Below are 25,074 nucleotides of genomic sequence, written 5' to 3'. Positions count from 1 at the left end.
ATATAACTGTCTGTTCAGTCACTTTCCTCTTCACAGTAGCATGTTTGTGTGATTTATCCTGAAATAAAAACCAGGCTGTTGAATCAAACAGTCAGGCTGGTGAAAACTGGTCTGTCGAATTCAAAGACGGATGAAGTTATCTTGCGGGGAGATTTAAGGGGAGAGGGATTGTAACCATGTCTGCCTTGTTATTCCTCATGCACGAACTCTGCATTGAATTCCCTCCAAGAGGCATTTAGTTCAAATCAATTTGCTAAACGTTGTGAAAGAAGTCTGTCCAATGACTGAAGGATGACCCGGTGACTGCTGAGGCCACGCAGACACACACATGGCCACAGCGATTGTTAAAAAACACGGTGGTTTAGATCTCCAAGAGCGGCACATTGTTAAGGTGTATGAGGGTAAAACAGAAGTGTAAAGGTGACAGCCTGCTCGTTCCGACTGCACACTTGTCAAATATTTCACACTGTGTCACTCCCCTCTGCGGTTACACAGATTCAGTCGGAGACTGGTCATCGATGTGCCTCATCGATTGAACACTGGTCAGGATTTTCTTCTGGTGTCCAGCTAGAGACACTCCAATCCTCTGAAGATCTCTGGAAGAACACAGAAAGAGGCACAGATATAAGGTTGCTTCATCATCACAAACATGGCTACTTTTAAAAGGTGGTATGTGACTCCAGTAAATCTCTACTACAGTAATCATGAGTGGTGCTTGAATTGGAATCAAAGAGGTACCTGTGTGTTAAATTAGCACAGCGAGAGCATGCTGGGTAAGGACTGTGTTTGGTTTGATTAAATAATGACTCAGTAACCTACGTTTAACTCAAATGTTCTGGAGAGAAAATAAAACAATTATGAAATATTTCGCATAGTTCTCTCTTAGCTTTTTAATGGAGAGATTTATTTGTAAATAAACTGCTTCAAGGATTAATTAAAAAGAGCAAAGAAATGTCTTATTTCTTCCTATTTAAATGTATATTATTTTACTGAATTTGCTTTTAACCACTATGAAAAACAAACCTATCCAGCCTATATAAGCATAGGATCTAAATTGGGCCTTTTAAAATATAATTAAATTCCCACAGCACATCATTCATTTGTCTTTCAATGCTTTGTTTATTTCCAGGAACAAAAAATCTGAAAGGTGCAGCGTCCATTTCCCCCCCTGCATAGTCGTGTCTCATCCTTTGAAAGCCTTTTGAATACAGTTCAGTGGCTCATAGCCAATTCTGTGTGGCTCTATATCTGCTGTCTCAACACTGGCTCTATGTTAAAACATACTTAATTAATCCCTGTGGGGAAAATGATCCTATATGTTTGACCCACAGTGAAGTGTACAGGGACCAACTCCAGTTCTGAGGTTGGTGCCTCGTCCAAGGATAATGGCAGGAGCAGGAGCCACACCGTGTAGCTCTCAGACAGAAGGAGAGGTGCTAATTTGCCTCCTATAGAGGCTTGTTTAAGCAGGAAAAGCAAGGATCTACAATTCTTTGAACAGCTAACAACCAAATTGATTCCACTGTGCATTATACGAAGGAAATGAAGATAAACTCTCAGAATTCCTCACAATGGCATATGGTGAAAGGAGTGAAATTCTGATTAAAACACAGTCATCAGAGTAAAAGAGAGAACAAACCACGAGCAGAAACACTAGGTATGCCAGGTATGGGAAATAGCTGCATGAAAGCTTTAAAGAAACAACAGCATCACACACCGATTCTTATTATTGTCACTGGTTCAAATCCTTTACAGCAATTACAGTTTATTTGACAGAGTTGTTTTAGTGTTTTGTAATTGTCATATCATGATAAAAAGAAGAAGAAAGGATGGAAGAAAGTCTGGGAGATTGTTCATAGAGACAGATAGGCCTGCACATGGACCAGCAGTCAGCCAACCAGCATCAGTTCATCAGCTGTCCAACTAACAAGACACCGACCACCGAGGAAGGTAGAGACAGACGCACAAAAAACGGAGAGGCGGATAAATGGGTGGACTTACTCGGCTGTGATTTGTGTGACGAGCGGCAAAGAAGTGAAGCCTGAGCCCAGGAAGGAGTCTCGATACTGGGTCATCTTCAACGCAGCCAGCCAGTCGTCCACAGAGCTCACCCTGCTCAAGTCTGGAGCCCCACGGTCTAACAAGGGATGATGGGAAGGACTGCAGAGAGTAGAGATTGGGAGAGACAAAGAGGTGTTCAAAACTAATTCTGAGAGTTTGTGTATGTCAATTTGTAGCTCTCCTCACCCGGGGGCGACGATGTTGGTGCCGGCTTTGAGAGATGCAGGGTTGCGTATCATTTTGTCCAACATGCTGACGATATCGCCGAATTTGGGCCGTGCGTTCCTGTCTTTCTGCCAGCAGTCCAGCATCAGCTGGTGCAGCACTACCGGACAGTCCATGGGAGCTGGCAGCCTGAAGTCCTGCTCAATGGCATTAATCACCTGGGACACAGCGAGAGAGGGAAGGAAGGGAGCAGAAGCAAGAGACAAACCCACAGAGAATTAATCGCTGACTCTCAGCTCAGTTATTTTGGTTTTACAACCTGCAACTGAAGTGTTTCGGTTCAGTCTCACCGCTCCCATTGGTACTTTGCAGGTCACCAGATATATGACTCTAAATAAAAAGCTAGTTGTTTCTTTGTAGCTGCTGGATGTGTAAATACAAAAAACTGTATTATTAACACATTCATTATAACTTCATGCAGGATGCATTATCAAAAATAGATTTGCAGGAAGAAAGAATATAAGGATAAAGAATGAGAACTGGAAAATGTGAGATGTCCAATGACTAGTGGAAGAAATATTTTTGAAAGAAATGTGTTGTTTGTGATCAGACATCAGTAAATTGCACTCAGCATGGTGCTGGTCTATGATGCTGAGGATATCAGACAGATGAAAGATGAAGAAGTAGAGACCTGCTGTCTCGCTGCTGTTTCGGGGACACGATATCTCTCTCAAATTTTGATTTGTGACTTCCTGTTGGCAGAGAAGAGTTCAGTCTTCTCTGTTACAACTCCTTTGTGATTTTGGAAGGTGTATCTTTACAGAAGAATCCTGCCTCCTTCAGCTTTAATTAAAACGACAACAAAAAAAGAAAACTCGGATTAGTTATGAGGATTCAATTTCCATTTGAGAACTCCATCCTGACACAGCGTGCAGTCGCACAGTATATCCAGATATTCATCGCTAAGCAGCGGTGACGCCTGCTGCAGTCTCTGATGTCGAGGCAGGTAGTTTTACACCGAGGAGCTTTTGATTTCATTCTGCCAACGCAGCTATTGAGAAAGATAAGCATCTGTCAAGGCTTTTCTGTGAAAACTTTTCGGCAAAAAAATTGTATTGCAGAGAAGTTGTGCTAAATACGCCAGCATGCCTTTGAGTGTAGAATGTAATCATCCAGAACTTCACAGCATTCAAAAACTCCTTTGACTGAAAGAGTAACGAGCTGCCTCGCCACACAACAGAAGAAGAAAAGAAAAAAATGAAGGAAAGGAGAAAGTTCTGCGATCATTATCTCAAATTAGTCAGCTGTGCCAGGAATGTGTGAATATTCTTCTTAAATGTCACCCACACTCTAATTATGATAGTTGTAATGTGTCAAACTCACATTGTTGTGTAACCCGATTGCCTTGCTTTTAACTTCTTCTGTCTTTGGAAAGACTTCAGACGATATTTATCTTTCATCTTTCTTCTTGCCCTCCACACTCTATCCTTTAGAGGCCCAATGAATATTTGTCATGTAAACAAACCCTTCATAGCACTAGGAAGCAGGAGGGCTGCAAAACTTTTGGAATGACAACTGTCTGGAAGCGAGAGACGTGGCAGCATCAGTTTCCTTCGATTGCAATCATGATATGTGTAGAATGGGAAAACACTTTCGAAAGCACTTTTCAAACCATTCATTTATGTTCAAAGGAAATGTTTGGCTTATTTGCTTATTTGCTTTCTTGGATAGCGTGAGATGAGACCACTGATGTACAGTACATATAAAGCCAACAGCAGCAGCCTGAACCCAGACAACAAATAGTCACACTCACAAACCCTCATTTACCTTTTACACTTTTAACCAAAGATATATAATGTGTTGACTTTTTTTTTTTTTTTATCTTTAGAGGTGCTGGGAGACAGCTTTTGTTACGTTTGAAGTCTTTGTGCATGACAAGAAAGCAAATAAGCTTATTTCCCAAAGCGTTAAACTATTTCTTGAAATAAATGTTGCCGTCACAGTCAGATAAGCCAGGAGTTATAGGAAAATGAGTTTAAGGTCAACACATTCTGGCTTTCCTACATCTTATTGGGATGTTTTCTGTCTGCCGGTCACTACCCTGCCATTCCCTTAGATGTCCCCAGTGTGTTTCTCCATCACATGCACACATGCTCATTATTCCCTATTTAACTGATCTGAAGCAATGCTCTCTATGTTGCCTGTTTGAGTCCACACCTCGCTTCAGACTGTGCCTTTACTTTGGAGTGCTGCTGCTACGTTTGTAAAGACAGATTCTGCCTTTAACAAAGCAGATGGGCCGTTAAATTCCTTGAAATAATACTTCCCGCACATCCCGTAAATTTAAAGTTACCAGCCCGTGTCAGTGTACTTGTAAGCCTACCTAACAGTAAGCTGAGGGAATGCGAAGCTTCCACTAAATTCAGAGCCGGGGGATTTGTCTGCTCGCTGAGTGAACTCTACTTGACCCCGACACACTTCTCAGGCTTCGTGCCGCATAAATTCTCTGGAAGCACAGCTGTCAATCAAAAATAGCGAGTGTAGTAAAACATCACAGGTCTCTTTCATGATTAATTCATGTCGAACACGGCACCTGTGGTGGCTTCCGCTGACAATCTCACCGTTTTTTGAAGTGTGTATGTGCCTTCATGCATGTCTGCCTGCATGTGTGTGGTTCGGCTTCATGTGTATAGCAGGTGTGAGTTTAGGGTGTGAGGTTCATGCATAGTTAATGCCCCAACAGACCCTCGTTAGCTATCGTGGTAACACACACTTTCCCCATTATTATATACTGTGTGTGCCATTATAAAACCGTCTCTGTCATTAGACTGACTCTCTGTCATTACCGCTGCAGAGACGGCTTCTATTTCGGAGGAGCAACCGCAGGAGAACGAGGGGTGAGGCTGCAAGGGAGGAGGTGAGGAGAGACAGCAGGGGGGAGCCAAGAGCCGGGGGAGAAAGTGTGAAATAACGGGGAAAAGAGGCGGTTTAAGTGATGTAGATGCTAATGCGGGGAAATGGTTTTCTGCTGACAAAAATGGGGGAATAATTTATTTCCATCAGTTAAAAATGTGTGTCTGTCTCACAGTTAGAAAGACATCTCGCTACTGATTACCTCCTCATCCATCGGATAGGTAACCAGAAAGAGGAAACTTCCCACATAGTCCAAGTTAATGAGGTCTAAAGCAGGTTAAACATTGCTGGAGTGGAGCTGTGTGTCTGAAAATGTTACTTTTTTGGGAAAGTTTCAGAAAGCAAGGATTGAGATTTAGAGCCTCATTGCTTTGAAGTGGGTTTTAGTGCCAAAACTAACTATAATCTGAGTATCACATTTCTTCTCGGAATAGAAACCTAAAAATAAAAATGTCAGCAATCCGATCTTCTGGAATCTCCTTTTTCATGTACGGTGCGTGGTCTCCCTTAGGTTTAACAGTAAAATTGAATACTCAGCCTAAAGAAAGGACGAGAGTGTTTTTTACGACACATTTTAACTCAACAATAGCAGAGAAGTGAACACTTTAAAAAGAAAATAAATGCCAATCAATTCTAGCCCAAACCGCACAGGGATGAATGAAACCTCAAACCACTTAATAACATCATTGAGATGCCAGCAAAAAGAAATAAAAAGGTGTCAAAATGCTGCAGCAAATGTATCATACTGTGAAGGTAATTGGAATAAAGTTGTCAAGACAATGAGCTGTTCCCTGAAGAAAAGATCAGCTGGAAAACCAAAATCCTGATGCCTTTTGGTCTGATGATCCAGGAAACAAACATTTCTGTGACACTTAAATTGATGCCCTTATTTTCAGTGTTTTTCCAAGAACCGCAGACACCCGCTGTGAGAGACGGCAAAGGAAACGAACATGCACACCCCCAACCCATACCCACCTCCACACACACACACACACACACACACACACACACACACACACACACACACACACACACACACACACACACACACACACACACACACACACACACACACACACACACACACACACACACACACACACACACAGCGTGTGACAAAAAAGGGTAAACGTATACATTCCAAGACAGTTTTCGAAATCAATGAGAACAGAAGAAAAGAAGACAAAGACTTTCCCATTCTCTCCCCTTCCCTCCCTCTGTGTCTGTCTGTCTGTCTGTCTCTCTCTTACACACACACACACACACACACACACACACACACACACACACACACACACACACACACACACACACACACACACACACACACACACACACACACACACACACACACACACACACACACACACACACACACACGCAGTGACTCACATCTTGGTTGCTCATGTCCCAGTAAGGCCTCTCTCCATATGACATCACCTCCCAGGTCACGATCCCGTAACTCCAGACATCTGAGGCCGACGTAAACTTCCTGTAGGCGATCGCCTCTGGAGCCGTCCACCGCACTGGGATTTTACCACCCTGAGAGAAAATGAAGAGAAAAGGCAAGAAGAGAGAGGACGATAAATGATGGAAGGAAAGCAATGGAAACTCATTTGCTGTTGAGTTCCAAATGAACACCTACACGCATGCATCACACAGCACTCAGTCTGATAATGCCTCCTGTGAGACAATTTCATTTTGGTGTGCGAGTCCTTACCAGTGAGCTGGTGTAGGTGGGGTCAGAGGTGTCCTCCTCCAGATACCGGGATAATCCAAAGTCAGACACCTTACACACCAAGTTACTGTTGACCAGGATGTTCCGAGCAGCCAGGTCCCGGTGAACATAACTCATTTCCGCAAGGTACCTGTAACATAAACAGGATTTATTGTGTGGATGTGTGTGTTATCCATCGCCAGCTACCCAGGCTACAGAAATAAGCAAGTGGGATTCAGTGTGCGTGCGTGTCAGTGTGTGTTATCACTTCCAGCCACCTTTGATGAAATAGGAATGGGATTTAATGTCTGTGCACATGTACACACATTGGTGTGCTATCACAGCCAGATACCTGCAATAAAACACAGATAGGATCGAGTGAGTGTGTGCGTGTGTATGTGTGAGCAGTTTCCAGCTGCCAAGCCAATAATTTGTGGCACTCTTATTGAAATAAATAGACTCATGTGTTCATGTGTGTGTGTGTGTATGTGTGTGGGAGAGAAGAGATATCTGCTGACAGACCAGACAGTATACGATATCATCACTTGAAATCTCAATATCAAGCCTATTAACAGACCCTAAATCTAAATTATATTGTAACTCATTTGAAAGCCTTGTTCTTAATCTTTCACACCCAACCTTGAAAACACTACAGCCAATTATATTTGTTGTGGTGTTATTCTGAATTCCTATCGACAGTTTCAGAGTTCTCCTCAAGTTTAGTCCTTAAAACAGATAACGTAATTATTGAAGGAGATTTTAACATTCATGTAGACGTCCATAATGTTAGCCTTAGTACTGTTCGTACGAGTACGTTTATTTCATTATTAGACTCGATTGGCTTCTGTCAGAGTGTACAGAAACCCACTCACTGTTTTAACCACACCCTCGACCTCGTTCTGGCATATGAACTTAAAATACAACATTTAACAGACTTTCCACAGAACCCTCTTTTATCGGACCATTACCTAAAAAACCTTTGAATTTTTACCTCCGAGTGTAGGCCATTAACTACACTAGATGTCTATCTGATGGTGCTGTAGCTAAATGTAAAAAAGGGATTCCATCTGCATTTGATTCAATACTTTGCCTCAATATAACAGAGGACTCCTGTGATAACTTTACTCCGTCCCAGATTGATCATCTTGTCGATATTGCTACAGGTTGAAGGAGAATGACACTAGACTCTATTGCTCCTCTAAAAAAGAAGATAATAAAACAAAGGAGGTATAACCCGGAAAGCCGCAAATTAAAGCAAACATCGCAAAAACTTGAAATGATATGGCGTTCCACTAACTTGGAAAAATCTTGGTTAGTCTGGCGAGACAGTCTTAAAACATATAAGAAGGCCCTCCGTAATGCCAGAGCAGCTGAGCATTGACCATCACGTCCTATTACAGAGACTAGAACATTTGATTGGCATTAAAGGAACCGCACTATGGTTTAAGTCCTATTTATCAGATCGATCTCAGTTTGTATAATGTAAACGATGAAACCTCGATGAACACCAACGTTAGTCATGGAGTTCCACAAGGTTCTGTGCTTGGATCAATTTTATTCACCTTATATATGCTTCCTTGAGGCAATATTATCAGAAAGCACTCCCAAAACTTTAATTGTTATGCAGATGACACCCAAATATATCAATCGATCAAGCCAGATGAAACCAACCAGTTCAATAAACTTCAAGCATGCCTTAAGGATATACAAATCTGGATGACCTGCAACTTCCTGATGTTAAATTCAGACAAAACTGAAGTTATTCTACACGGCCCAGAACACCTCCAAAATCAATTATCTAATGATCCAGCACCACTGTAAAGAATTTCTGAGTTATCTTTAATCAGGATATGTACTTCAACAGATAAACTAATCTCAAGGACTGCTGTTTTTACACTGAGCTCCTCTCTCCTCTTCTCTCTCTCCTTCTGTCTGAATTCATGTCCCATCAATGCACATTACTATTAACTTTGCTTCTTCCCCGGAGTCTTTGTGCTTTTGGATCGTGGTTATACCTGGACCATGGTCGTGCCTCCTGCCGTGGCCCTGCTGACACCCACTGCTACTATCATCATTATTAGTCACATTACTATGACTATTACTGACACCATTAATGCTTTTGTTATCATTATTAATGTATTATATTCACTGCTGCTGTTATTATAAGTACTCGTAATCTTTCCGTCATTATTCTGCCTACTACTCTCATTATCATTACATCATATGCATTGAATGTGTTGTAACTCTGTTATGTTGTTCATTCTGTACACATGCCATCTATTGCACTTCTGTATATCCTGGGAGAGGGATCCCTCCTCTGTTGCTCTCCCTAAGGTTTCTTCTTTTCTTTTCTTAAAGGGTTTTTTTGGGGAGAGTTTTTCCTGTACCGATGTGAGGGTCCTGGGACAGAGGATTGGAGGCAAATTTGTGATTTAGGATTTTAGGCTAGACAAAATGGATTGGATTGAATATGGTAAAATTGGTATTGTTAAATAAAAATATATAACTTCATTGAAATGTTTGAAAAAAGTTTCTTCTTCATCTTTATAATAAATATGGATTTCTGTAGCAGCAGTGAGTGTGAGTATGTCTGCGTGTTTGTGTGTGTATTTGTACCTCATTCCAGACGCGATGCCCCTCAGCATACCAACCAGCTGGATCACTGGAAACTGCCCGTCATTTTGCTGCAAAACCATGAACCGTGACAGGATTATTTATATTTTTCCGTTATCTGACTTTTTCACTTCCATGTAGTTATTTTGAGAAAGTCAAATATGTGTCAGTATTTCACATACAGGGGTTATAACAAACAATTTTGGGTGGAAAAAAATACCCTTTTTTCAAAGCAGATGACAGCTATGTTACAAAATGTGGCTGTAATGTGATTAAGGTGACGTGAAAAAGGAGCATAGAAACACAGTACAAACAGTAACATTTTTAAAGATTCAATATACCACTTTCTATAATTATATAACTTATTATAACTTGAGAGACAAACTTTCGTGACAGTAGCAACTTGAACTTGTCACGGCATATGAAAGCCAATATTTTATTTCATGATTAGTCCCAAACGGTCGACTCTATCTCAGAAAATGGCCTCGCAAGATAATTAAGATTTGAGCCACTTTCAACCATGAAATGGCGATTTTTATAAATGTGATGAGAAATGTCAAATTGATGTGTTTCATCACGGTACAGTCATATCATTTAGTTTACAGCTTGAAAAATATGTACAAGTGTGCAGTTACTCTAATGCTGTTTCCCCTTGAATAATATTTCAGTTGGCCAAAGACGTTTGTTGAGCTGGAATTATTAAACACGGACTTTGATAACATTCATAGATAATCTTTCACTGTCCTAAAGATGTTCAGGATTTAATATGATGTAAAAGTGGTTCATCCTATAATCTGAATATTGGAAATCAACAGAAAATAAACACACATTTCGAGGAGCTGGAGGTTTGTTGTAGTTAGCAGATACGTTGACCTTTTGGCTATTTTATTCTTTTCACCTTTGGGCCAAAAAGTAAAAACATCCCTGCTGACATACTTGCAGTCGAAGGTGTGTGCGTGCGCCTTTTAATTCACTTTGTGCATCAAACCTCGCCTTTGATGCTCTTCTAGCCTAATCCTCTGCATGCAAAACCTTCTTCGGTACACACACACGTGCACACACCCACACAAACACACACATTGATCCTCTGGGTCTTGTGCTTGCAAGATGGTCACGCTAGGACAGCAACACCAGTGAGATCGATCATTGTGTGTGTGTGTGTGTGTGTGTGCATGAGTCAGCGGATGATTTCTGAGTCAAAAGGGGTCACGCTGTGAGAACCAAACATCAAAGGGTTTCTCTCTCTGTCTTTAAAGGCACCTCGGAAGGAGGGCAGGATCAAAGAGACGAACAGACTGACAGACAGACATCCTCGCAGGATGAGGAGGAAAGAGCGCAGGACGGGAAAGAGAGGAGAAAAAGAAGAGCAGGAAGTTGTTTCTGTCTTTGAGTCCCATTCTCAAAAAACTCCCTCTACTCCGCTTCCCATCCGTCTCTCCATTTAGGGATCTATGTGTTTGGACAACAGGTGATTTTGAACTGAAGGAAAGTGTGTGTATAGATACTGTAGGCAAAACCATCAATACATACGTTATGTAATGTTTCGAAGCTATTTTGCAAAAATGATGATGTTGTTCACCACATTTTTCATCGATATAATAACAATGATGTGATTTGCCTCAACAGCTTCATTGTGTGTGTAAAATGAACCCATCCCACCTCGTGTAAGAAAGTCAAACTGCTGAACTCGTTTTTAAAGTGTCAAAGGGCTGTTTCATAAGATGACGAACTAATCTCAGCTCAGGATGTAGACATTCGGTTGAGACTGTCAACTGTGTTTGGGTTCATTGTAGTAGTACAGTGTATGCATGCGCCAACATCTACAGTGAAGATATTAAATAAAGTTCAGCAGGACACTGTTCAAATATCTAATAGACGTGTGCGCGCGTGTGTGTAGAGTATTTACCCTGAGAAACGAGTCAAGTGCTCCATTCTCCATGAATTCTGTGATGATCATCGTAGGCCTGCTCTTGGTGACGACGCCCTCCAGTCTGATGATGTTTGGTTGGTCGAACTGGCCCATGATTGACGCCTCGGACAGGAAGTCCCTCCTCTGCCTCTCAGAGTAACCAATCTTCAGGGTCTTGATGGCCACAGCAATTTCTTTTTTCCCAACAGGCTTCAGGCGACCTCTGTACACCTCCCCGAACTCACCTGAAGAAGAAAAAAACATGATGTGGCTGACATTAAAGCTTTAAAGCTAAATGAAAAAGGTACAGTTTACATTTAAAGTTCTTCAGAAACAGTATGTGACTCAGCAGGAAAATACAAGTGCATTATTGGGGATGGCTTTTCTTCTAATGCTTCTCTGAACTCAAAATGTTGAAATTAATTATTACATATTAAAAGGGGTGAATAAATAATTCCATTTCAATCTCATTTTCAGATGTAGCGATGAGTCACCAGGCTGAGAAATCAGGTGGGCTGAAGTTCAAACAATTTGGCGACCATTCATTATTACAAACTACATCGATCAAACGAGAAGGAGCACATTGTCCTTTGCAGCAGCTGAGTTGGGCAGTAGTGAGAAGGGCAGTGTGTGTTAAAGACATAAACACTCTCTCAGTCATGGGAGCTGCCCTCTGCACCCTAATGGGCAAATTCACAAAGAATACATTGCGGCCACCAATAGCACAATGAATGAACCACTATCTGCGCCCATACAGCGCAAACACATCCATACAGTGCAATTTTCCTTTTTCTGCATCTGATTGCAATTATCTATATGGCAAAGTATAAATGTTACCTTTGCGCTAAGAACACTGTAGGCAGAAAAATGAGGCCTTCCTCAAAACTTCAAGCAAGGAATATAAACGTGGCAGGGCTTAAATGTATTTGGGATAGTTTCACTGTAACTGTGAGTAGCCATTTGCGCTGATTTTTATGAATACGATTTGTTTTTGCAATGAGGCTCATTGCATTGAAAGGGGCTTAATTGACGGCAAATGTATGCAAACATTTTTCAGTCCCGATTTAGATATCTTGGCTTCAGGCATCGGCCAATTCTTTGATATGAAAGTCAACATCATGGTTGACTTAAACATTGTTTTCTTAACTTTGTGAAACAAAATGCAACAAATACATGAATAGATCTAAATGTACTGAATTGTTTTTTATTAAAATAATGGTCACCGATAGCATATCGGCCTATCATCACTGATACCCGATCGAGCTATTTGAGTCTCTTTGTGTCTTATTTGTGCAGGTTTAGTGACTGCAAAAGCCGCCCCTCAGTCTCATACTGATGTCCTTTGAGCAGCTTTGCTCAAGCAGATTGAGGTTGGGGGCTTTGGTAAAGGGGACATTGATGGTATTTTTGTCGTCCGAAAGAACAACAAAAATCGAATCCCCTCAATAGCTCCTCTCGGGGGTAATAAGAGGTTTGTGGGGTGGCAAACGAGATAAAAGGGACAATGCCTTTATTATTGCAAAGGTATTTGGCGTTGCACACCACACCTTAAGTTTCCTCTCGCAGTTTAAACAAAGGAAGCAAGGTGACCTCATGGATAAAGAGACAAATGTTTATATGTTCAATCTCTGCCTGCAGTTTAATTTAATGTTGTAGGCTAAGCAGTTTTCTAAGTCTGTTCATGTTCCCTGGTGCATTCATTACCTGTACTGAGGTCCCTGTTGTCGCATAGTATGCCTTTTGTCAGCTTGTTAGGCTAGTTAGCTATTTCCCAATAATGACACCATCTGTTGTTTTTTTTTGTCAGACTTTAGAAAAGATCCACCAGAGTCAAAGAAGACTTCAGGGTCAGGTTATGCTAAATTAGAACTAGATTGTTGTAGATAGTTGTACTGAACAGCCATCTAGACAACAGATGAAAAGACGGGTATCATAGAGAAGGGTGGCGATGTCATTTAAATACTGGAATTACGATGCACATTTACAGACATTCATAGTATTGTACTCGTTTGTTCACTGGAAAAGTGAAAGCAGAGTGAGAATGAGAAAAATAGTTAGAGGGAGAAATGAAACTGTCATCCAGCAGGTGTCCCATGTTATTTATGTTGAACTGACATTGAATGAGACATGTTCTCATTTGGATCCGTCAGTGCAATGTCCCATAATGCACTACGGTAAAAACAAAAGCAACAAAGTGTGGAAGAGACTAATGCAAAACAAAAGAAGAAATTCTTCATGTGTCTTTTGTTATTGCTTTCTTAATGCATGCTATGAATTGGTTGGTTGTAGTCGGTTACAAAGCCAAAGATATGTCTTGAATTTGATCAATGTACAGACAATTTCCTACAGTGCTGGAGACACAGATGTCTTTTGTCAAAATAAATGCAGCCATATGCTGCTTGGGGACGTGGAAATTGAATATCACTTCAAAATAAAAGTCGCCATCTCAGAGATATAAATCATGTGTGAACAATGGATGAGTGATGGGAATTGGATGACGGGCTGTGTCGTCCTGTGTCACTGTGATCTCTGCTCCACATCTCACTGCTCATTAAAAACTATCTGTTGTCACTGTTGTAAATCAACCTGACGTAGAGATGGATGGAGGACAAAATAAGAGGGAGAATGGAAAGAGAGGATGGGGCGAGGAAGGAGGGATAGAGGGTGAAGAAATGAAAGAGCGATGGATGGAAATGAGACAGTATTTAAAATATGGGAGAAGATGGAAGGAAGTGTGGACGGAATCAGATGGAGACGAGATCAGGTGACATGTCACTTCCTCTTTTTCTAAAATAGTCAATGGGAAGATGGAGCATTACAATAATTAGTCATTGGTTTTATTCTAAAATCTTGTCTTAAATCTCCTGTATTTCTAAACACAGTCGAAGTAAATTAACTGGCCTGTCAGGGGAGATGTCATCGCTCGTTTCTATTGTAAATTAAAGTGTTTCAGGGCTTAAAGTGCTTTTTATGAGGAACATTTACGAGTGATGAAGGAAAGAAAAAAAGAGAGAAGTGTTATCGCGGAGAGAGAGACAGAGTAAGAGAAAGTGAGGTGAGATATTTTTATCATCTCCTAAGGGTGCCTTCCTCTTTTATCTTCCCTCAATCTGCTGTTCTGCTTTTTCCCCCCTTGGTTCTTTGTTTTAGCATTTCTCTCTACGCAAACAAACTCTAAAACTCCACAGGGGCTGAATCACAGAGAGATATGAAAATAAGAGGAAGTATCAAAGAAATACAGAAAGAAAAAGAAAAGAGAAAGTTGGAGAGAGGGAAAACCATTGAAAGAGAGGTGGATATATTTTTACTTTCTACCGCAGGAGAGATTCAACAGTGTAAGGGCTCAAAGTCTGGCCACATCTCATATCACCGGTTCATATTTTCCTCTCCCTACCCGTTGTTTTCATCCCTCCTCTGTCACCTCTGGCTGAGGTGAGAAACCTTCCCCTGAGAGAAATAAAGCGAGAAACGGAGGGATTACAGAAAGCCTCTCAGAGCGGCTCAACAGACCAAAGCCGAAAGCACATAGTCACAGCGGTGAGGGTCTCAGTCTAGTTCATGACCTTTAACACCAAGAGCTCCATGGAACATTTGGGTTTGATTGGTTTTGGTCCAAAGAAAAAAAAAAGTTATGCTTTAACTGGGGAATAATATTTGTAAAACAAATTCCTCTGTTTGTTGTGGATTGAGACATAAGACAAATATCCCTAACAATCCAAAAAATGTGCTCAAGATGATGAGTTGTTTATTCGTTAAAAATGCACTGCAGCCGGATGACGGGGTCGAACTTTCACTTTGTGTCAGTTTTGTCTTTGCCTGTGGATGAAAGTGGTAGCGTTTCTGAGCACTAGAGTCCCTTTAGAAAACCTCTCATTTCTACTGTGGCGGGGTCTGCCAGTCTGCTCCGCTCACTCCTGGTTCTTCTGTGCCAGGAGTACCGCAATGTCGGTGTTGGCCCCCGGCGGGGACCGGAGTAGCAGAGGATCGAAGCTCTGCTCCTGGCTGGAGGAAGAGATGCTGCTGCTGTGCGCCGAGCTCTCCCGCTCTGGCTGGAGCTCCGACTGCAGGTCGAAGGCAGCAGCAAAGCTAGACCTGGGGTGTGTCCGCGGCAACCAAGTACCAAGGTTGTTCTCAAGTATTTGAGTATTTGCATTCTTGACAGACACATTTTTCCTGCATTTTGAGTGAAATGATTGATTGAAGATGTTGCATAGTTGTAGTACTCAGGGATCAATGGTAAAAGAAGGCATTTCATCTTCGCAACTTTAAAATATGTCCGTATTTTTTGTACCTTATTTCCATCTTTTTTTCCCCATCTGAAAGCAAAAACTCTGTCCCCAAAAAAATCAGAGGATGCTCTGGGACTCCATTTCACAACCATATTTCTCTATTTGCCAAACTTCACACAGCATTTTTATGGTTCAGATCAGATAGCCAAAGAGAATGCACGAAGGCAGTTTTAATTTATTCCTGTGAAAGTTTTCGGTATGAATAAAACATCTCTCCTGACTTCAAAGGAAAAAAATAAAGCAAAATAATGAACTGACATTGCATGTTTCCAGATCTTTTCCATTGACACAAATGTCTGGCACAGTTGAAGAAATGTATTAATTTACTGTAGACTATCTGCTGTTTCAAGTGCAGTTGGTCTCATTCGAAGAAACCAGGGTTTTCTTTTCTATAACTTCCCTTTTGAGGCAGTTTATAACATATATGAACATGGACCGTACATTCGATTTTTATCTTACTCTTGAACAAAAGCTCTTGTGAATGAATTCATGGTGATAATTGAAACATACTGAAATAATCATGGATTTTCATTTTAGGTAGCTGTTGAGTTAATATTGAACACTTTATAGAAACAGAAAAGAAAAGAAGGGCAAGCCGTGGGTCAAAGACACGAAGTCTATGAAAATCTCTACCTGATCCAATGACCTCCTCTATTTTGACACAGGAGGGGTCGATTTCCTTGGCAAACTCCCGAACAGCCTCGTTGGGGTCCTCGTAGGTGAAGGGGTCGATGTAGATCTTGACCCCCGGTGAACTATGGCCTTCAGACATCGTGGGAAAGGTCACCGTGGGGGTGGGACCACTGAACATGTCAGGCCTCAGAGTCACCTCTGAGGAAGATAAACGCTGTTTTAGAAGTTTGGTGTGTATAAAGGTAAAGTTCTATTTAAGTTTCAGTGCTGGTCGTATACCTCCTCCTGCGTTGTACTGCTGCAGCTTGTCACCGTACACACTCTCCTTACACTGCCTTCTTCTGCAGTCACAAACACAAACGGAGAGTTTTGGGAAAAAAATGCAAGCAGACAGAAATGTTGCACAAAATTTAGAAAAGTTAGGAATGCTAATCGGTTGTGCTATATCTGGGAGGTCTCATTTTTGTGCAAAGCCATGTTGTCATTGTTCAAAGATGGCAATTTTAATAATGACTAATTTTATTATCAAGTTATTTTAAATACTTGCCATGTCCAGCTGAGAAATACTTTCTCCTACAGGGGCATTTTCATCTGCATTATATAAAAATATTTTAGTGTAATGCATTACAACAGTAGGTCTTATTTAATGTGTACGCAAACAGTATCAGTGACATACATGTAGCAATAATAATGATTGATGTGAAAGTGTAACCTTTATCTTGGTAACATTGTTATGGACAATAAAACTCTTAACTCAAGGTGCACTCACTACCTGTCATCCACGTCTCACAGTGTTGCTTCTCATAGAGAAGGCTCAGTTATAACCTGACGGCCAAAGTATGTAGCTGATGGTAACAGATGGTCGTGTGTTTGGGGTGGTGGGGATTCTGCACCTGCTATCACGTGACTGAGCTTCCAGGCCGTGAGGTGTGGTTGAAAAAGCTCTGGAAAATGCTCGTGAATGAAATCTGAATTAAGAATCATCGTCACAATTTGCATCGATGAATGATGGGTGAATTCCAATTTAGCTGCTTCACTTTCAGGATTTGGGTATTGTGCATGCTGGCTCACTGTCACACTGTCAGGACGTGCTGTGACACTTGAATAGAAAGGAGCCACTGCTAATGTTATTAGTAACACGCCTGCTTTGCCTACATGACAATCAAAATGTCCTCTGTGAAAAGGGCCAATACGTTGTTGGGATACAGAGTGTTTACACTGCAAATAGCCACATTTTCACACCTTATTATTTTTTTATATGAGTGTGTGTGCGTTACCTGGTACAGATGATGGTGATGGCTACCAATGAGACGATACACACTCCACCCACTAAAGAGCCTGCAATCAGGGAGAGCTGCTGTCCCAGCTCTGACTTATACTCATCTGCAGAAACACAAACAAACACACACACAATCAGCCACAGTATTATCTTTCTATTTTTTTAGACTCTCTTACATAAACACAACTGAGTATTTCTGGAATGGAAAACATACACACAGTTTCTCTCTCTCTCTCTCTCTCTCGCTCTCATAAATTAGCATTTCCATGGCTCATTTTACATGACTGCAACACCCAAATTCATGCACACACAAAGTAGGGCAGAATTTAATTACTTCACCACCAGATTTTCACTCTTGCTCCACCTCGAACATTCCTCCTCTCAGTCCTGCACTCTCTTTCCTCTCCACCATAAAACCCCCACCAACACACACACACACACACACACACCTCCACACACCACCCACCCACTTACCGTCGGTGAGCGTTTGGAAGAGCATTTCCTTGCTGTAGGATCCGTAGCCGGCCACAGTGCGGGCCCTCACCTGGACCATGTAGCCGGTCCCCGGCCTCAGACCCTCCAGAACAACATTGGGTGTTTTGCTCAGGACCACTGAACTGTTCTGCACTGACGACAGGGACTGAAGAGGAGGTTGAGAGAGGGATGAATATGTCTCACAGCAAGCCAAGACAGACCGTAACACTTCATCAATCACTGACTGAGAGGGACTCAATTTAGTACTCAGTTTTGGCCTTCAGCTAAAACAAGATTAAGTATTCCAAAGATTTTTCATTCATCTTGTCAAACCATGCCAGTCTCTGTCACATTTTTTGTCATTGTCCATTTCCAACAGTAAAAAAGAACAGTTCAAATACCCTCAGGCAATTTTGTTTCTGAGCATCCATCCATTTCTCTCAATTCACACCTTAAAGGGTCAGTTCACCAACATTCCTACAGACATCTTCACACTTACCCTTTGTTGTCTATTCATAGAATTATGTTGGGTTTTATTTGTCCATATGGAGACATCTGCCTTCACACCGATACAATGTAAGAGAATAGAATTTTGTTTGTGGTGCTCAAATAAAAAAAAAAATATATATATTATATAAATATTATTCTTTGTTTTCCAAAAATATTGTCCCAGTTCCTCAGAATAATCCACAGACCTCATTCTTTTCTACTGAAGGAAAGTCATGAAGAAAACAGTTCACAGAGAACTGTGTAGATTGTCCAGAGTGACCGGGTCATGTTGTATTTTCCAAATCATATTTCTGAGTATTTTGAGCAGCATAACAAAAATATCGATTTACACTCAACGTACTGGGGTGGGGCGTTTCAAGAAGGGGCATATCTTAAAATATCGGCACATAAACACCACTGGCGTTGAGTGACAACATATATTTAATTTGCTCACATCCAGCATCACTGATGGGTGTGAGCATCTGATCCCACATCTCACAGTCATTTCATAGTGTACAGACATAGGCAGGAGTTAACTTCTACATCAGAGCAGCAAGGTGAGAAACCACTGAAGAGACATGATTTTCAGATTACAGCTGCTGGTAACTAACCCTATAAGTGGTACCTTGCCATGGTTTAAAATGGCTTTTAAAAAAACTCAACAGCAAGTTGTCGTTGCAGAAATATTGTCTTACTCCGGGTAATCGAGCCTTGGTGTGAAAAGCTTTCATGTGAACTACAGTCTACTAAATAAGTTGTTCCTATAAAAACTGGTAAAAGTAAGTTTAGAGATACAAGGCCATTGTTTCTGGAAGGTCATGCTGCCATCAAATCCTACAAAATGTAATTTTGTGATGCTTTGTGCAGCACAAACAGCACACAATTGTATTCACTTCCATTTTACTAGAATAGTGACACGATTAAAAGCCTTGGCACCAAAACCTTTTGCAATGCAATACACCACTTAAGTTGCAAATAAAATCATCAATCAAAGTCATTTTGTCCACTACTACCTTCTTCATACTTTGAAAAAACAACCTCTTAAATCTCGTCCTCTTTTACCCGTTCTTTCCTCCATCTCCTTCAGATATAACAAAGTGAGAATTAGTTATTGCTCACAGACTCCTCCTCCTGAGGTAAATGTGGCATCAGACCTATCAGGCCTATCTGATGAAGCCAAAGCTACAACCATTTACCGCCATCATTCCAGGCCCTCCTCCTATATGCTTCCTCTCACCCATTCCTTTTAAATAAAAAAGGTTTGTATTGCAGCAAGACGGAAACTGTCCAGAAGGGAAGGACAGATATGGTGTGGTGATGGCATGAAATGATGGCGGAGGGAATCATGCCGTGAGGATGAAGGAGGTGGAGGGGTCAACGGGAGAGCAAAGAGGAGAGGAAGAGAGATGATGAGGCGGAGAGTTCAGGAGGGAAAAGAGCCGAAAGAAAATGAGGGTTGGGGGTGGAAAGAGAGAAGAAGTGGGACAAAAGAGGACATGCACATGAATAAAAAGGGGTTAAAGACGGCTGAGTTTTCATTGCTGTTATCATTATAATTCTTAATAACATTGTCTTAGACAATTTGTTGTTCTTCTGGATTTTGTCATCTTTTGTTGTTGCTTGTGGCTGTCTTTTCTGTTACTATAAAATATGAGATGTCTTGTGTCATGTAGTATTGTTACCTACAGCATCTTAATAGACTGTATTCAACCACTATGACCAGGCAGATTCCTACTGTCATAATTAGGACGCACAACAGGGACAAGTACACAGTTTGCACTTTTGAAACCTGGGAGATAATAATAGTTATATTTGGAAGAGGCCACATTGGTTTTGTGTTGGGGTGGGGTTTGGATTTGGAGATGTGTGTGTGTGTGTGTGTGTGTGTGTGTGTGTGTGTGTGTGTGTGTGTGTGTGTGTGTGTGGAGGGGGGTTGCCACAGTGAAAAGGTTAGAGGGCAACCCATCTGGGAAGGTCTGGAAGCCAGAGATAAGTAGTGGGGAAAAATCCAGCCTCACTGTGCCATATCAAATATACAACATTAAAACCTCATTATCTATAGAGTGGCTGTGAGGGGAGAGGAGGAGGTGAGGGAGGGATGGAGGAGATGGGAGGGAAGGCAGGTGGAGAAAAGTATGCGAAAAGGAGATACTGGTGCAACGCTCTCTTTCGCCAGGCTTATCAAACTGCTCCCCGAGGAATTCTTCACTTGAAGCCATGAGCTAAAATTAGTCACTTTAAGTGGTTCGCATGTAAAATGCATTATTTCCCCCTTCGTAAGATGTGTATCAAGGAAGAACAATGAAAAGAAGAAACAATGAAAGAAGTTAACTGCCAGCTTTTGATTCTGGGTCTTTATTAGCTTCCATGTTAAATAATGTTAAAGCAAAGGCAGCAGCACATAAGGCCGGCTTACAGTAAAGTCGCTGCCCTGATTTTGACAATGTAAGTGTTTTATCTGTGACTGTCAGGCTGCAGCTACAGGACATCTCTCGAGTGCAGTTCTTCTCACTCTGTCCTAAACTCGAACTCAAACTCACTCTAATTGCTCTCCGCGAGGCAGAGTGTCAACTTTCTCTTTCTCTCTCTGCTATTCTCTGTTAATCCCTGCAACTTTTACACAAACTGTGCAAAAGTAGCACCATCGACGCTAGGTGCAGCACCCCCACCCCGGGGCATGCATTTACATTGTTACATGTTTTACACGTCACACCCCCGTTACCCGCAACATCTTGTATTGTTTTGCTATTATGTTAATTATCGCTAGAAGCGTGAGCTTTCTCGATGGTTTCCTATAGAATTGTGCACAAGGTCCGATAGATTCAGACAGTCTCTGCAGCATGGACATAATCTTCATGTTTGAATGCAGTTTTTATCCAATAGCTGCTCTTCAAAAAGCACGGCATTGCAATGAGTGGCAAGATATCGGTGCAGATATCTTGATGACTAAAGTACATGTCCGAAATTTGCCATTTTCATGTTGACATACCGACATCACCGCACCAGGTGCAGTAAAAATGTGATTTACAATGTTGCAAGGAGCCCATATTGTGCTTTTTGTGTTCATCTAATGTTCCAATATGTGATTTATTCAGTTAAATTTCCCCCTTTTACCCAAGTGGCTTTTACTGTGCACGATTATTCCAGCCCTCATGTGACAACAACACCATTGTTGTTCGATGCCTTCTAAAATGTTTCATTATCGTCATTAGAGTGTATTCTGTGATGCCATAGTTGAACTTTCCACCTTAGCGTCTTCCTAAAAGGTTTTGCAACAGCAAAACAATGTCAAGCTTCTCTAAGAAAGGACAGTCACTGTTTGCAATCATCACAAAAGTTTAGCACTCAGGAGAATTCAAACATCATGAATGTTTAGGAGCTTCAACAAACAACACTGCTGTTTATCTGGTGAGGACAGTTCTGCAAAGTTCAATCTGTGATAGTTCTTCTCTGAACACACACCACATTCTGATAATGACATGGATGTATTTCAGTAATTGCAATAACAGTCAATGAACTCTGGAAGATCTTTTTGAATCGCACTTCATAAAAGAAAATCAGCTACGAGGCTCGTGAGAGGAAGACAGGAAAGAGCATGGTTTGAATATAATCTATATATAATATAATCATTTAGTTATTGGATATAAATATTAGTACATAGCACACACACTAAACCACAATAATAGAAAACAACACACGCTCTCGCTTTCCCTTGTGCAGCACAGTGCACCTACAGCCACACACACACTACACTGTGTTGTGCTGTACAATTGGAATCTGTGAGCGAGCCCTCTGGCGTCATGGACTCGAGAACTGTGAGGGTCGACAACAGTCCTGAGCATTTACAGTTTGTAGTTATGATCGTATCAAAGAATGTTAGTGAGTTATGGAAGCACCAACTCACTGACAGTATGTATTAAAAAGAAAGAAATGAGCACAGGGACTAGCAGTGGTATCCCAAAGAAATGCCCAAAACTATTTCCTTCTGCTTTGTGAAAAGGGAAAAGCTAGATGGCAGGAAATCAAACGTGGGCTGTGGATGAGGAGGCATGTTGTTCTTTTGGTGTAAGTCACACAATCCCTTGCAGGTGCTTTGCTCTTTGTTTTTAATCTGTCTGCAGTGAAAGTCTATCTGTTATTTGCAGCTTTTGGCTCAGCTTCAGAACAGATGAGGATATTCTTATGTTTAGCTTTGGGTGATAGAGATATGCTTTTAATTTAACTTTCAGTCCTTCCAATACATTGCGACTGAATTATAAAGACGACAAGATATGTCCTTTCTTTGGAGTTTTTTCCTGTCCTGGAGCAGCAATCAGGTCCTGCATGTTTCACCCCTGAATCAGAGGCCCTCATTGGTGCCCTGGGTTTGTGCAGGCTAGTTTGATCACTGGACCCTTGCAGTGAAGTGTTTTATGTCTCATTCTCCTGGTTCACACATGCTCGGACCTTGTCCACGACAGGACAGCTGGAGGCTTGGTAGGAGTTTTGATTTCAGCAGCATCCACTCGCGAATAAATGTGTGCTTCGGTCTTCTTGTCGTTAAGTGATTCAGCTCGGGGGATAGAAAGATCTTCCTGTGCTCTCAAGGTGCTGATATACACAGCAAAAAGCGGTGGAGTGACATTTTCATCACCACATTCACAGTTTATTGTCTTTTGTAAAACACAAACAAAAAAACAAGCCCTTACAGATAGGGTACGGCGCTCACACATCTGGAGGGAGATCAGAGCAGAGTCGCTGTTCCTGTGCATTAAAAATGAACCAGTTGAGGTGGTTTGGGCAGCTGTTAAGAATGCCTCCTGGGCGCCTCCCTTTGGAGGTCTTTCTGGGCACGTCAAACTGAAAGATAACCCCGGGGAAGACCCAGCACACGCTGAAGGCATTATATATCTCATATGACTTGAGAAAGCCTCGGGATCCTCCAGGAGGAGCTGGAAGACGTATCTGGGGAGAGGGAGGTCTGGACTACTTTAACCGGCCCCGGAGAAGCAGAGAGAAATGGATGGATGGAGGAGTAGTGGAAGTGCCTCTTGCACAGTGGTCCAAGGTGGGAAGGATAAAGCTAACTTCCAAATAGTTTGGTAGAAGGACATAATGGCACTACTCAATAAGCACCTTTCTCTCCATCAGTCATTCAATATTCATATTCAACACTTGACTCAATCATTAAAAAATCAAACGAGGCTTTTCGTTTAGAATTAAACCTTCATGTCTGTCTTTGACTATGGAGGTATTCTGTATTCACTTCAGCTGTTAAACCCCTTGTATCATCACTTTCAGACTCATCATTGTTCTCTGTATCATACGGTTGGATGGACCTCCTGTCAGCCAAGACAGTCAAGGAGAAACAGCCATCTCATGTTCTTTATCTATAAAGCTCTACTGTTCTATCTACCGCACTTCTCTTCACTCATTTAAATCTGGTACCGGACACAATCCAGTATCGACCTAGCCTTGGCTATCCCTCAAGTATGCACCAATGTTGGCAGAAATGGTTTCAGCACCTTTTTAACCTTTTGTGCAAACTGTCCTCAAACTAGAGTCTGACATTAACCTTGGAGATTTGAAAGCTTCATTATCTGATGTTTAATTATGATAATTCTTGTAATTGTTTTTAATTCCTGATTATTGTGTGTCGTGTAGTTGTGCTCCTTCTGTTCTGCTGATTGTGTTCCTGTTAATGCTTCTTGTGAAGTAAAAACATTTTAATCTCAATGAGACCGCCTGATTAAATAAATAAAAAAAGAATCTGCTGAGCATTGTCAATTGCAAAGAGAATAAAACAAATCATTTTTGGATATCTATTGTTTCCCTGCCACCTCAGCAACTTGAGACAAACAGATCCTCCTGCAGTGATGTGCTACTCTCTGTGGCGGTGAGTCGATCTATTTGGGAGGAAAGACTCGACACTTCAGAAGTAAAGCGAACCAATCGGTGGCCAGGGATTCTTCTGGCACATAATGAGACACCGAAGTCAACACAATGCGTTGAAGGCCACATCAACAGTGAGTTGAAGAATTGACTTTAAGAAATTTCACTCAACAAACAAAACGGCAACATTGGTAGCTGCAGTCCACAAACACTGTTTACATTCCTCCCTGTGCACTTTGGAATATGTGCAACCATCATCATGAAGAGCCTACAGTGAAGAACTGCAACCAAGCTGTTCTTATATATATTTAAGACTTATATTTATATAAAACATATAGTTTTATCTCCTGCAGTCATCAACATATTTAATAATACAACTGGGATGGAAACAGAAGTAAATGTTTTTGGTTTAATTGATGTTCGTCTGTATCATTGCCCATAATCGTCTGAGTTTTTTTTTTTCCGTCTTCTGACTAAAGTGTGGCCTTCACAAGTCACACAAGATGAGTTACTTGACCAATAACATGGTTTTAATTGGATCTTCCAGAGCCAACAGATCCTAATTCAATTCCATATTGTGTGTTACAGCTTATGGAACTTTGGCACCTCAAACTACATCAGTGGTTCATGAGAGAAACATACACCGTTTTGTAGAGTCAAT

At 41.3% G+C, this 25,074-nt stretch overlaps 1 protein-coding gene across 1 annotated transcript in view; it reads right to left on the bottom strand.

The window, feature by feature from the left end:
- Window positions 1–487: 487 nt before the first annotated feature.
- The window catches only part of LOC306776430 (ephrin type-B receptor 1-like), a gene marked incomplete at both ends in the record, with an annotated part of 70,924 nt that continues 46,337 nt past the window's right edge, over window positions 488–25,074 (bottom strand). Inside the window, 11 exons of the mRNA XM_079267123.1 lie at window positions 488–596; window positions 2,002–2,160; window positions 2,248–2,444; window positions 6,532–6,681; window positions 6,860–7,007; window positions 9,473–9,540; window positions 11,376–11,623; window positions 16,301–16,498; window positions 16,580–16,641; window positions 17,578–17,683; window positions 18,054–18,219. Coding sequence (XP_079123249.1) covers window positions 488–596; window positions 2,002–2,160; window positions 2,248–2,444; window positions 6,532–6,681; window positions 6,860–7,007; window positions 9,473–9,540; window positions 11,376–11,623; window positions 16,301–16,498; window positions 16,580–16,641; window positions 17,578–17,683; window positions 18,054–18,219 — 1,611 coding nt within the window. The remainder of the gene's footprint in view (window positions 597–2,001; window positions 2,161–2,247; window positions 2,445–6,531; window positions 6,682–6,859; window positions 7,008–9,472; window positions 9,541–11,375; window positions 11,624–16,300; window positions 16,499–16,579; window positions 16,642–17,577; window positions 17,684–18,053; window positions 18,220–25,074) is intronic.

The sequence above is a fragment of the Melanostigma gelatinosum genome (genome assembly GCF_949748355.1).
Source record: "Melanostigma gelatinosum genome assembly, chromosome: 4".
NCBI lineage: Eukaryota > Metazoa > Chordata > Actinopteri > Perciformes > Zoarcidae > Melanostigma > Melanostigma gelatinosum.
The sequence above is the reverse complement of the archived record's forward strand: the minus strand, read 5'-3'. Positions and strand labels throughout refer to the sequence as shown.